General features: G+C 31.4%; 1 protein-coding gene across 1 annotated transcript in view; it reads right to left on the bottom strand.

Annotated features, from left to right (window-relative positions):
- Window positions 1-12538, bottom strand: part of LOC126885350 (potassium voltage-gated channel subfamily KQT member 1) — a 267609-nt gene that overhangs the window by 79633 nt on the left and 175438 nt on the right. The window contains exon 5 of the mRNA XM_050651907.1: window positions 11861-12077. Within this exon, the coding sequence (XP_050507864.1) occupies window positions 11861-12077 (217 nt within the window). The remainder of the gene's footprint in view (window positions 1-11860; window positions 12078-12538) is intronic.

Genomic DNA, 12538 nt, shown 5'->3' with positions numbered 1-12538 from the left:
TACAATGATAGTATCTTTAATTCTTTGATGTAGGGATTTATATTAACAGAATTTTCGTCTAATAGTTGACTAGAGAAACTATATAAAACTGATAATAAGTTGATATGATACTATCGCTAAATTTAACACCTATACTAGTTTTATTTCTTTCTATATCACAATGTAATATGTTTTTCATATTTTGCGCTATTTTGCCGGTTATTAGCACGCTCATCACTGTATAAGATAAATAATAACACAAATAATACACATTTAATGATCGAAGATGATTTAAAAATATGGGCTTTTGTACCCTTGTGACTTAAGTCAAACATCCCTTATTTTTCCGTTTAATAGGGAACTTGCACAATTTTTTTTTGTTACATAATAATGTTCAGTGTTGTTTAAAAATGAGATTTCCAAAATTTCACGCTTCAAAAACTCGTAATAACTTAGAAATACGTATTTAAAGTCTTCAGCGGTATAAAATAGTTCAAACGACCCGTGACGTCACATAGTTTTACATTAGTTATTATTATGGTTATATTTCGCTGTGTCTAGGTACACGCTAACGTGTACGCAAATAAAAAAGTTAGGTATGTACACGCGAATTAAACTTCATCAAGCCAGTGACGTTATTATTTAGCGTGCGCAGTGACTGTATATTTTGGTACATGCTATTTTGATATGTTTAGCGTGTGTTTGATAGAAAAATATTTGTTAAAGGAAGGGAAGCAGAACTATTCAGATGTTTCAAACTTAATTGTAATAAATCAATGTATATATTAAAGTATATATTTAGGTTAGCAAAATAAATATATGTATTTAGTTGACATAACACGTAAAAAATATTGTTAAAATAATTTTTATACCTAAGTTAATTATTATAATCAACTATTCTAAATGGGAAATAAGCCACAATTTAACTAAAAAATGATTTTATTAACGTTTCGACGTCCAAATCGGATGTCATTGTCAAAATACAAAAATTAGTCAGATTAAATAAATTATTAGAAAAATTTTTTACTAAGCAACACCATTTTTGTTTAATTTAATAATATTTTGTGTTTTGACAACGACGTCCGATTTAGACGTCGAAACGTTAATAAAATCATTTTTTGGTTAAATTGTGGCTTAGTTCCCATTTAGAATATTTGATTACAAAAATGCCACAAGGATAATAGCTTCAGAACAAGTTAATTATTATTGTGAAAGCTTTAGGTCTTTTTTTTATTTTAATCTTTTACGGTAATACATACTGTTTCATATATAACTAAAAAATATATATATTAATTTATAGTCTCTTATCTTTTTCGTACTGTTTTAAAATGTTCTTAAACCCAATAAAAGAACTAAATAATTGTCCACACTCCGTAGTTAATTTAAAAACAAACACTAAACAAATAAAAAATAAGAAATCACTGACACTCTAACTTTTTTATTTGCGTACACGGTAACGTATACCTAGACACAACCTTATATTTAGGTATATTCTTCTTCTCCTTCTTTAGTTTATTGGCCTCCACCTACTTGGGTATTTGACAAGCTGATCGTCGTGGAATAAGTCAAAAATATTTATATTCTAATGACATTTATCGTATGTCATTGTAATAATATATACCAGTTTGTTAAAATTGTAGTTTTATACTGTTTTTGAAGGAAAGGAAGGAAGGTTTACTATTGAAAATAAAACCATTTTATAAAAGTACGAATTTTTCTATGAATAGTTCAAACGATCAAAAACACTTGTAACGTCACATAAATGTATTTTCTACTGACGTTTATAACGTCTAATTTAAAATTCTGTTTACTTTATTGGAAAAATGTAAATGTAAAACCAAGTGACGTCACGACGCGTTTTGGACCACCTGTTGTAATTTGAATTTTTAATCGTCTTTAGGGGTCAAACGAAAGACAAACAAAACTTTTTTATCTTTGATACATGTTTTAAATTATGTTGTGTTGTGATTTATAACATTTTTTCGAATTTAAAAATTTATGCAAGTTCCCTATTTTATAAAACGTCAAGTTGATTTGTCAAAATTTTTCTGAAATTTGCATGTTTACTCTATTTATCAACGTTTATCACTTTTTGTTATATAAAGACAATACTTACAATCTACAAAATGTTTAGAAAGGGGAAGGAAACAGACGAAGAAGGTCAGTAAAAAATACCTTAAACGAAAATAAGTTAAGTTATAACTGAAGAAATAATAGGTACCTACTCCGAATAATATCGAATACTTGAGTATACATTAATGGTTTTTTAGATATTAAAATTCAAACATGAACTTCCAGCTTAATTCAATTTTAAACTCAAAGCTACTTGTGTATTTAATATTATTATAATAAAGAAACAAGACGCATCAAATAGGGAACTTGCATAAATTTTTAAATTCGAAAAAAATGTTATAAATCACAACAGAACATAATTTAAAACATGTATCAAAGATAAAAAAGTTTTGTTTGTCTTTCGTTTGGCCCCTAAAGACGATTAAAAATTCAAATTGAAACAGGTGGTCCAAAACGCATAGTGACGTCATATAGTTGTGCATGTACATTCTGCACCAACAAAGTAAACAAAATTGTATATAATTTTAAATTAGACATTATAAACGTCAGTAGAAAATACAGTTATGTAACGTCACAAGCGTTTTTGATCGTTTGAACTATTTTACATTGGCTAAGGGTTCTTCTAAACCAAGGCCAGAAAACAGAAAAAATATATAGATTTTAAATTATCTTCTAAGTTATTATGAGGTTTTCTCGCGTGAAAGTTTGGAAATATTATTTTTAAAGGAAACTGAATAATATTACGTAATAAAAAAATGTGTAAGTTCCCTCATAGGTTTGGCATTCGTTTTGACACTAAGTTTTATAAATATATTTGATAATTTCTATTTCTGATATATTTGAGTGTTTTTAAGATATATTTTTAAAATGACCGAAGAGGGTTTTTGTAAAGGGCAGGCTGATAACTTACCTATAGTTGATATGTGTATTTGTGTATGGTGGCTACATATTTTCAAAAAAGTGAAAATTTTTCCATCGGAGAAGTTCGGGGAGTTAAAGCAGATAAGTAAGTACATATATTATGTATATTATAATCCCATTATACCTACTAATTTTATACTGTGATTTTATTCTGATTATTATTCTCATAAGTATTTAACGATAAAACTTAGTAGGTACACACTTCCTATTAAGTATAGTGGCAATATTATAAAACACAGAAATATGAAAAAATATACTTGTTTTATTTAACACTATTAAGCAGACAACAGACTACTTACGATAAAATGATCTTGACATACATGAAGACCTTGTGTATTATCTGAAATATATTTTTTCGACATGCAAATAACCACTTTAAACGGCGTTTTTTATCCCTTGGTAATCTAATAAATATTTTATTGGGGTTTTGAATGCTTGTACTTGTACAGAATGGCACTAAACAATACTTATAAAGTTTTTCTTTATTTCTCTTTTTTCCTTCAAAAACTGTAAACTCCAATCCCAACAAACTGGTATATTTTTTATATTATTACAATGACATACGATAAAAAAATGTCATTACAATATAAATATTTTCCCATATTTCGCGACGATGCTGTGGCCAAATACCCAAGTAGGTGGAGGCCAATAAACTAAAGAAGAAGAAGAATATACTTACATATATAACCCTCCCACATCACTGATATAACCATATAAAAAACTAATGTAAAACTATGTGACGTCACGGGCCGTCTGAACTACTTTAAAATAAAGAAGACTTTAAATTTGTATTTCTTAGTTATTATAAGTTTTTGAAGCGGGAAATTTTGGAAATCTCATTTTTATACAAAACTGAACATTATTATGTAATAAAAAAAAATGTGCAAGTTCCCCATTGTAGTTTGCAATCTACGTCATACAACACCAACAAACAACATTAACGAAGAATTTAAAAGAATATAAAATAAGACACGTAAAATAAGACAGATAATATCACAGTAGAATATTTACTAAGAATACCAAAACTGCCCCTTTCAATGTTACAAATAGATTTAGAATAAGGTGATAATAACGAAGATATTTACTCTACAATAGCCACAAAAAGTTAAAGAAATTTTATGTGAGGCTTTGGACTAAGCCTCGAAAAAAATATTAAAAGTTTAGTGCATTATGATGGGTCAGCAATACAATAATCATAAAAAACTAACAAAAATGGTCCCTTCACTACTGTAAAATTTATTGAATCACACTTATACTCAATATACCAAATATATATTTAGACCAGACCAAGAAACACTGTACAAGCTTGCACCTAGTGTGATCAGAACCACCCTACAAATTTTTCACAAAATTCAAGATTCTCCTAAATTCATTAAAGCCAATTATTACAGTCCGCAGAAAAAAAACACAAAAACCAGGTCAGACATAGGAACATAATAATATTATATAAAAATATATAATACTACAAAAATTTTCTTTTTCTTCTTTCCGTTCCTCTCTTAACCTTCGGATGACCAAGCGGGGGAAACTGTGACCCCAGCGTAAGTTTTTCTTTACTAAATTCAAAAGTATTGTCAATTTTTAACTCATTATTTTTCTTTTTGACTTTAATATCATTCTAGATATCCTCATATTTTGAACTAAAAAAAATTCCCTATATTTTAAGAATAAAAAATATATTCTGAAGTTGATGTTTAGTAAAATACCGTCTATTATGAGTAATTCCAAGTAGTTTTGCGCTAATGACGTCAACTTTGCAAAGTAACAAGATATTTACTCAACATACACACTACACATGACACTAATACTCATGTTGTGACTGGCTGAATGACATAAAGCCCATGCCATAAAAAAATAAATAAAACAAAAAAACTTTATTTTTTTTGTTAATTGTCATTTTTGACATTTTTGACCTGGGGTCATTTTTCCGCCCCTTGGTCATCCGTGTAACAAAAAAAGGTTGGTCATCGGAAGGTTAATGGAGATTGGATATCGTCAAGGTTATGCAAATTTTGTTTACAGCTGTTCTAAACATTTCGATTGGGGTGCAACTATACCGCATGAAAATTTTGTTAATTTCTACTTTACAAGTACGCCAGTCAATGGGAGCAAAAATAGGATATTACCTCCGAATTCTATCCTACTGCATGGATTTTAATGAAATTTTGGGCCTAGCCTCTACTTATCTCATAATTCAAATCTACCCTATGCCGATGTGTGCTTTTATCTTGGGGGTGGTTCCCTTTTTAGGGGTGGAAAAATTTTTGGTTAAAATTAACGCGGAATTCGCTAGCTAGAGAACCTAATTCTAAGCAAAAACTGTTCTATAATTTTTTTTTGAAAACTATACTTTTTGAGCTATTCGTGGTTGAAAATTGGCCATTTTCATTGAAACAAAATATCTTTTCGAACGGTTTTTTGCGAATACCTTAAAAACTGTGCATCTAACTAAAAAAACTATATTAAACATTTTTGTAGGTTATAAAAAAACAAAGAGAAACTTGCCTTCAGAAATCTTTTAGTTATAATACAAAAAGAGATATGGTAGGTGAAAATAGTTTGTTTTTTGGTACATTCTCAAATTGGTGTATTCAACTTGAAATAACAGAGAACGGTCAACTTTAGGTGTAAAATGCCACTAATACCTTTTATAGTGCTTGAAAAGACCTATTAAAATGAGCTATATTAGAGGTCCATTACATTAAAACTAAGCGAGATATGCTGCAAACAAAATTGATAACTAACATATTTTAAGATAAAATGAGAAGTAATTTTAACACCCATCCACCAAAATGTAAATGCATCGTTTTACTTCTACAATACCTTATATTATAGTGTTATTTTATGTTTAAAAAGTTGGACCGGTTTAAAATAAAAGGTTTTTGAATAAAAAAAAAGTTCAAATTATATAAAAAAAAACAAAACAGAAGTAAAAACTTCGAGATGTATTCTGGTATAAAATCGTTTATTTAAAACTATAAAATGTCATCGATTGCAGAACGTTTTCGTTCTAAACAGAACATCTTCAGTGCCTAGAATGAAGTATTTCCACGTTAGTTTAAAGCAAAAGGTTAAAAATGTGACTGTTAAAATGAAAAATGTGGGAATACTTACATCCTGCCGAGTATTTTGAAACTAGCACACTGTAAATAGTGTTAACATCATCATATATGGTTTACATAATGTAATATGTTAAAATGTTATGACTACAAGTCGATGTTAATGGATAAAGTGGAACACATGCTAAAAGGGTGCCATGGTTCCCTGCGCGAAAATACTAGGTACTTGCCAATTCAATGGGCACAGACCAACTGAGAAATTAGTTGGTCTTAATTTAGTTAGTCTTAATTTAGTTAGTTAGTCTTAATTAGTTAGTCTTAATTTCTCAGTTGGTCTGTGCCCATTGAATTGGCAAGTACCTAGTATCTTCGAGCAGGGAACCATGGCACCCTTTTAGCATATGTTCCACTTTATCCATTAACATCGACTTGTAGTCATAACATTTTAACATATTACATTATGTAAACCATATATGATGATGTTAACACTATTTACAGTGTGCTAGTTTCAAAATACTCGGCAGGATGTAAGTATTCCCACATTTTTCATTTTAACAGTCACATTTTTAACCTTTTGCTTTAAACTAACGTGGAAATACTTCATTCTAGGCACTGAAGATGTTCTGTTTAGAACGAAAACGTTCTGCAATCGATGACATTTTATAGTTTTAAATAAACGATTTTATACCAGAATACATCTCGAAGTTTTTACTTCTGTATTGGTTTTTTTAAACTATGGTATACAGCCAACTATTGGGAATTTCCCATTGATTTTTTTTTTTCAAATTATATAGCGCATTTTTAAATTTTCTTGAAAATCTTCCTTTTTCACCATTTAACTTGAAAATGATAGGAGATAGAGTAATGAAAAATAAAAAGGAAATTTATATCTGAAAAAGCCCTAAATTTTTGTGTAACATCTTTTTTTTTCGTATCTCTTATCTTCTTCGAGTTACATGGAGGAAAAGGAAGATTCTTAACAAACATTCTAATATATAATATATAGAGAAAACTCTATAATTTATCTTATTTTTTTCAAAAACCGTTCATTTTAATCCAGTCCAACTTTTTGGACAGAAATAACACTATAGTAAAAAGTATTGTAAAAACAAAACGATGTATTTAAGTTCTGATGAACGAGGGGTTAAATATACTTCTCATTTCTTCTTAAAATACATTAGTCATCAACTTTTTTGCAGAATATCTCGCTTAGTTTGAATGTGATCGACATTTAGTATTGCTCATTTTAAAGGTCTTTTCAAGCCCTACAAAAGTTAGTAGTGTCATTATACACTTAAAATCGACAGTTTCTCTGTTATTTCAAATTGAATAAACCGATTTGAGGATTCAGCAAAAACCAAACTCTTCTTACCTACAATACCCCTCTTTGTATTTTAACTAGAAGATTTATGAAGGAGCAAATCTCTTTGTTTTTTATAACTAACAGAAATATTATATATAGTTTTTTTGTTAATGCTTTTGCATTCGCAAAAATCCGCCCGAAAAGGTGTAATTTTTCAATGAAAAAGGCCAATTTTCAACCACGAATAACTTAAAAAGTAGGTATTGAGTTTTCAAAAAATAATTATAGAACAGTTTTTGCTTAAAATTAGGTTCTCTAGCCTCTTCCGTGGCTATTTTATGCTATTTTAACCGAAACATTTTTCACCCCCGAGAAGGGGTGGAAACCACCCACAAGATAAAAAGGCACATCGGCATAGGGTAGACTCTGTTTCTTGAGCTATGCCCTACTTACTGTGAAAATATCAAGTAAATCGATGTAGTAGGATGGAATTCGGAGCCAAATACCCTCATTGACTGCCCTATATAGGTATATAGCCAGCACATCGATTTATATCTTGTGAAGCAACTTCTTAGAATTCTTTTTAATACTTCTTCTTGATGTGCCTATAGGTGACGAATGTTGGCAATTATCATGGCAATCTTTATTTTATCTGCAGCAACGCGGAAAAGCTGCACAGATATTGTGTTGAACCAGGTTCTGAGGTTTTTCAACCAGAATGTTCTTCTTCTTCCTGAAGCTCGCTTTCTAAATATTTTCCTTGCAGAGTGGCTTGTAGGAGGGCCTATCTGGATTCATTTCGCATAATGTGGCCAAAGTATTCCAACTTTCGAGATTTTATGGTGGTTAGTACCTCTCGGTTCCTCCTCACTCTTCTAATGACCTACTCATTTGTCACCTGGTTAGTCCACAGGATTTTAAGAGTTCTCCAATATAGCTACATATCAAATGCTTCGAATTTTCGGCACATATATTCGTTTAAGGTCCACGATTCAACACCATAAAAAGGACATAGAAGACTTAGCATCGCAGAATTTTTACGTTTATACCAAAAGAGAGGTTGAGGCTTTTAAAGAAGGTCCCCATCCGGTTGAAGGTGGATCTAGATTTTCGATGCGCGCTCTTATCTATTGGTTGTTGGTAGATAACGGTATCACCAAAAATATAGAAATAGCAAGTGGAGTACGACAAGGTGACTCTCCATCAACGTCATTATTTAATGTCGCAATAGAAGGAACAATAAGAGCTAGAGAAATAAAAGGTACAATAATAACATCGACGTCGCAACTTGTGGCGTATGCTGACGACATATCATTAATTATCAGAAACCTAAACAGTTTAAAGAAAGAATTTACGAAGTTATGCAAGGAAGCATCCAAAAGGGGTGCAGAAATAAATTAAAACAAAACAAAATACCTAATATGCTCAAGAAAAAATCCAGTTAATGTGACAAGTTTAAATTATGGTGAATATGAGTTAGAAAAGGTAGAACACTTTTAATATCTTAGAGTCTTAGTTAATGGAACTAATGATAGAAGCATCGTAATCAGTGAAAGAATCCAGGCAGGAAACAGAGCCTACTGGAAATACAATAACTTCCTCAAAGATAAGAAGCTTACTCAGAATACTAAACTGAAAATTTACAAAGCAGAAATTAGACCAGTAATCACATATGGTGCTGAAGTAATGTGTCTGGCCCAGAAAGAGGAAGAAAGATTGAGGATCCTAGAGAGGAAAATACTTCGGAGGATAGCAGGCCCACTAAACTTAAGTAATAATGAATTTAGAAAACTCATGAACCACGAAGTAAGAGGACTTCTGAAAGGAAAAGACATCGTCAGATTTATCAAGGCACATAAACTCAGATGGATAAGATATATGGAAAGGAGAAATCCGGAAGACGTCATCAATAAAATTTCCAAATGGAGACCTGTATCAGGCAGACCACGAGGAGGACCCAAAACTAGATGGGAGAACCAGATAGTCGAGGACCTTAAGAAGATGGGAGTCAGAGAATGGGTAACCATAAACAAAAACAGGAACGAATGGAGAAAAATTGTAGAAGATGCCAAGTCACACAACCAATTGTAAAACCAAAATGTTAATGCGGATTGATTCACCGCGACAAACGAATTGGAAGAGCCCAAAGAGGGCGGCAATCACTCCGCTACGCTAGGAGTGTGAATGCCATGATGATGATTCGTCAAGGTCCACGATTCAACACCATAAAAGGGACAAAGAAGATGAACCCTCGCAACATTCTTACTTTTATACAAAACGAGAGGTTGGGGCTTTTGAAGAAGGCCCCCATCTGGTTGAAGGAGGATCTAGATTTTCGATGCGCGCTCTTATGTCTTGGTTGTTGGTCATTCTTCATTTTATTATGATGCCGAGGTAGTTGTAGTGCATCAGTCTTTCTACAGGCGATTGGTTGATGTAGAGTTAACCTTCTGTTATCTTTTTACTGCTGATGTTCATAAGCCTTGTCTTCTTTACGTTTATATTGAGTCTATATTGTTGACTGTAATACGTGATTTTGTTCATGAGGACTTGTAGGTCTTCTAGGTTGTCCGTAAATAATATAATGTCATCTGCATACCTGATGTTATTAAGCTGGTACCCGTTTAGTAAAATAACTTTTTCAGTTTCGTGCAAAGCTTCGGTAAATATTCTTTTAGAGTAGAGGTTGAAAATTAGAGGGAACAAAATCCAGCCATGCCTCAGTTCACGCATGATTTTCACATATTCGGTGTGTGCACACTAGGGATGGCGGTTTTTGACAAAACACCGGTTTTCGGTTATACCGGTTTTTTTGCTTATGGTTTAACCTGCCGGATATAACCGGCCAAAAAAAAAACGGTTTTAGGAATAACCGGTTTTCGGTTTTTTTAATCCAATAGGTTACAAAGTTACATTTACAATACACTTTAGCTTGCGATACTCCATTCGACTCGATATCAATATGATCAAAATAAGTACTATCGAAAGAACATGTATTTCTTTTAACACGTTTGTATATTTGTAGAATAGGTACATTTTAACTCATTTAATACTTCCTGTATGAGTGTATCATTTTGAAAACTTAGCGAAATTCTTGGAGATTCGTATTCGTAATCAGTAATTCGATATTCATAGTCAGAGCATTATTTTTGGTAACCAGAAAAAGTCATTCACCCACTTTCAATGTCAAGAGTTAAGTGTGAAAAATAGATGATGTTTGCGTCTAATTCAACGATTACAAATACATTTTCAAGGAAATATTATAATAAAACTTAATAATTATTTCTGGCTGATATGAGATTGCACTTTCAGTTTGCCTCTGTATTTTATAAAATAAAATAAAATTTGAATTATGGTTTTGGTTGGAATATTTACTTGAGAATAATAATTATGATTGGGATCCGAAATAATGCCTAACCTAATCCTAATCACCGTAAAAACCTAATAACCGGTTTTTACTTTAAAAAGAAAAAAACAGTTATAATCGGGACAAAAAGCAACCGGTAAAACCGGTTATTGCGAAGTAAAAAAACCGGTTTTAGGTTTAAACCGGTAGGTTTTTCCCATCCCTAGCGCACACCTTCAACTCTGCATCATCTTTTTAATACATTTTAACAAAACTTGACATATTACACAAACGTACTGTCAATGAAATAAATGTAATAATCTTTATTTGTACCTCACATTTTTTAAATACTACAAATATGCTACTGCAGAGGACATGCAAGGTGTAAATTTAAAATAATTTGGGTATAGCATTTAAATTTAAAAATAAAATGAATCAATCAAAATAAATGAAGAAAGTTGCATATAACAATTTTACAGATTCAGTATAGTAAAAATACTTTGTGTACCAACATTTAATATAAGGAGAAAGGATCGAAAGGTCGCCTGTCAAAATTTTCAATGTGTTTTAAATGTGTTCACTTTTTTGAACCCTGAGAAAACTGTGAAACATAAGTGTTTTTGAAAAATTTAAACGCAGAATGAAATATTACGTTATTACTGAGGGCCAAAAGTCCCTTAGAATAAATCAAAAGTACATTTTGAATGAAATATTTGCAACTGGAAAGTACACTAAAGTTTCTCTTTTATTTTTACCCCTGTAACTTATTAAAATAAACATTATAAAAGTTTTCAGGGATTTTCCGCCCTCAGTAATAATGTAGTCTTTCATTGTGCGTTTAAATTCTTCAAAAATACGTGTTAGTTTTCTTAGGATTCGAAAAAACGAATACATTTAAAACACATTGAAAATTTTGACAGGCGACATTTTGCGCCTTTCCCCTTAAATGTAAATGTTGTACTGAAGTAAATCTTTTTTAAAATTTGAATACTATACCTTGTGCAATAGAACAGAGGCTTACGGTACTCTGTGTAATAGATAGGTTCTTCTGAAATTTCTAAAATTGGTTCAGTAGAAAAACAAGCAAAAGAGAAATATATTTTTAAAATAAGTAGTAGGGAAAATGTGTTAAGTGTAACAAAATTAAACAGCTGAATTGAAGCGAAAACCCCAACAAACCTGTTTTCGACTCATCCATGTACAACATGACCTCGGTATCGGATAAGGCCTTGGGCTGGCCGCCAAGTGTTGACAGCACCATGGAAGCCTCCGTCAGGGGAGTACCCGGACCTGGAGTATTAAGCTCGGCTCTGGAAGTTCCAGGAGGGTCCATTTTGTTTTTGGATTTTCTCCGCTTCAGAACCGATGCCTTTTTCGCTACCTGCAATATTAGGGACTGACCCAACGTATGGATATTCAACACCAATACATCAAACACTGCATCTAAAACTAGCAAAACTTTGAAACTTTCCGGATATATTGAGATACATGGTATATTTAGTAAATAAAAGTAAAATTATTATTAGCTTCTTAAAATATACTGTTATATTTTTTTGAACAACTTCCTCAAAGAAATCGTACTTAGAATACTATACTGAAATTTTACAGTAATCACAGACGGTGCTGAATTAATTGTGTAACAGATAAAGATAAATAAAAATTGATGATCCTATAGAAAAGAATAATTCAGAGGATAGCAGGCCCACTAAACTTAGGAATTAATGAATTTAGGAATCTGATGAAACACGAAGTACTTACGAAAACAACTTCAGAAAGGAGAAGACATCGTCAGATTTGTCAGGGCACAGAGACTCAGAGGGATGAGATATATAGAAAGGAGATATCCAGAAGCAATTA

This window comes from Diabrotica virgifera, chromosome 5, assembly GCF_917563875.1.
Source record: "Diabrotica virgifera virgifera chromosome 5, PGI_DIABVI_V3a".
Lineage (NCBI taxonomy): Eukaryota > Metazoa > Arthropoda > Insecta > Coleoptera > Chrysomelidae > Diabrotica > Diabrotica virgifera.
The sequence above is the reverse complement of the archived record's forward strand: the minus strand, read 5'-3'. Positions and strand labels throughout refer to the sequence as shown.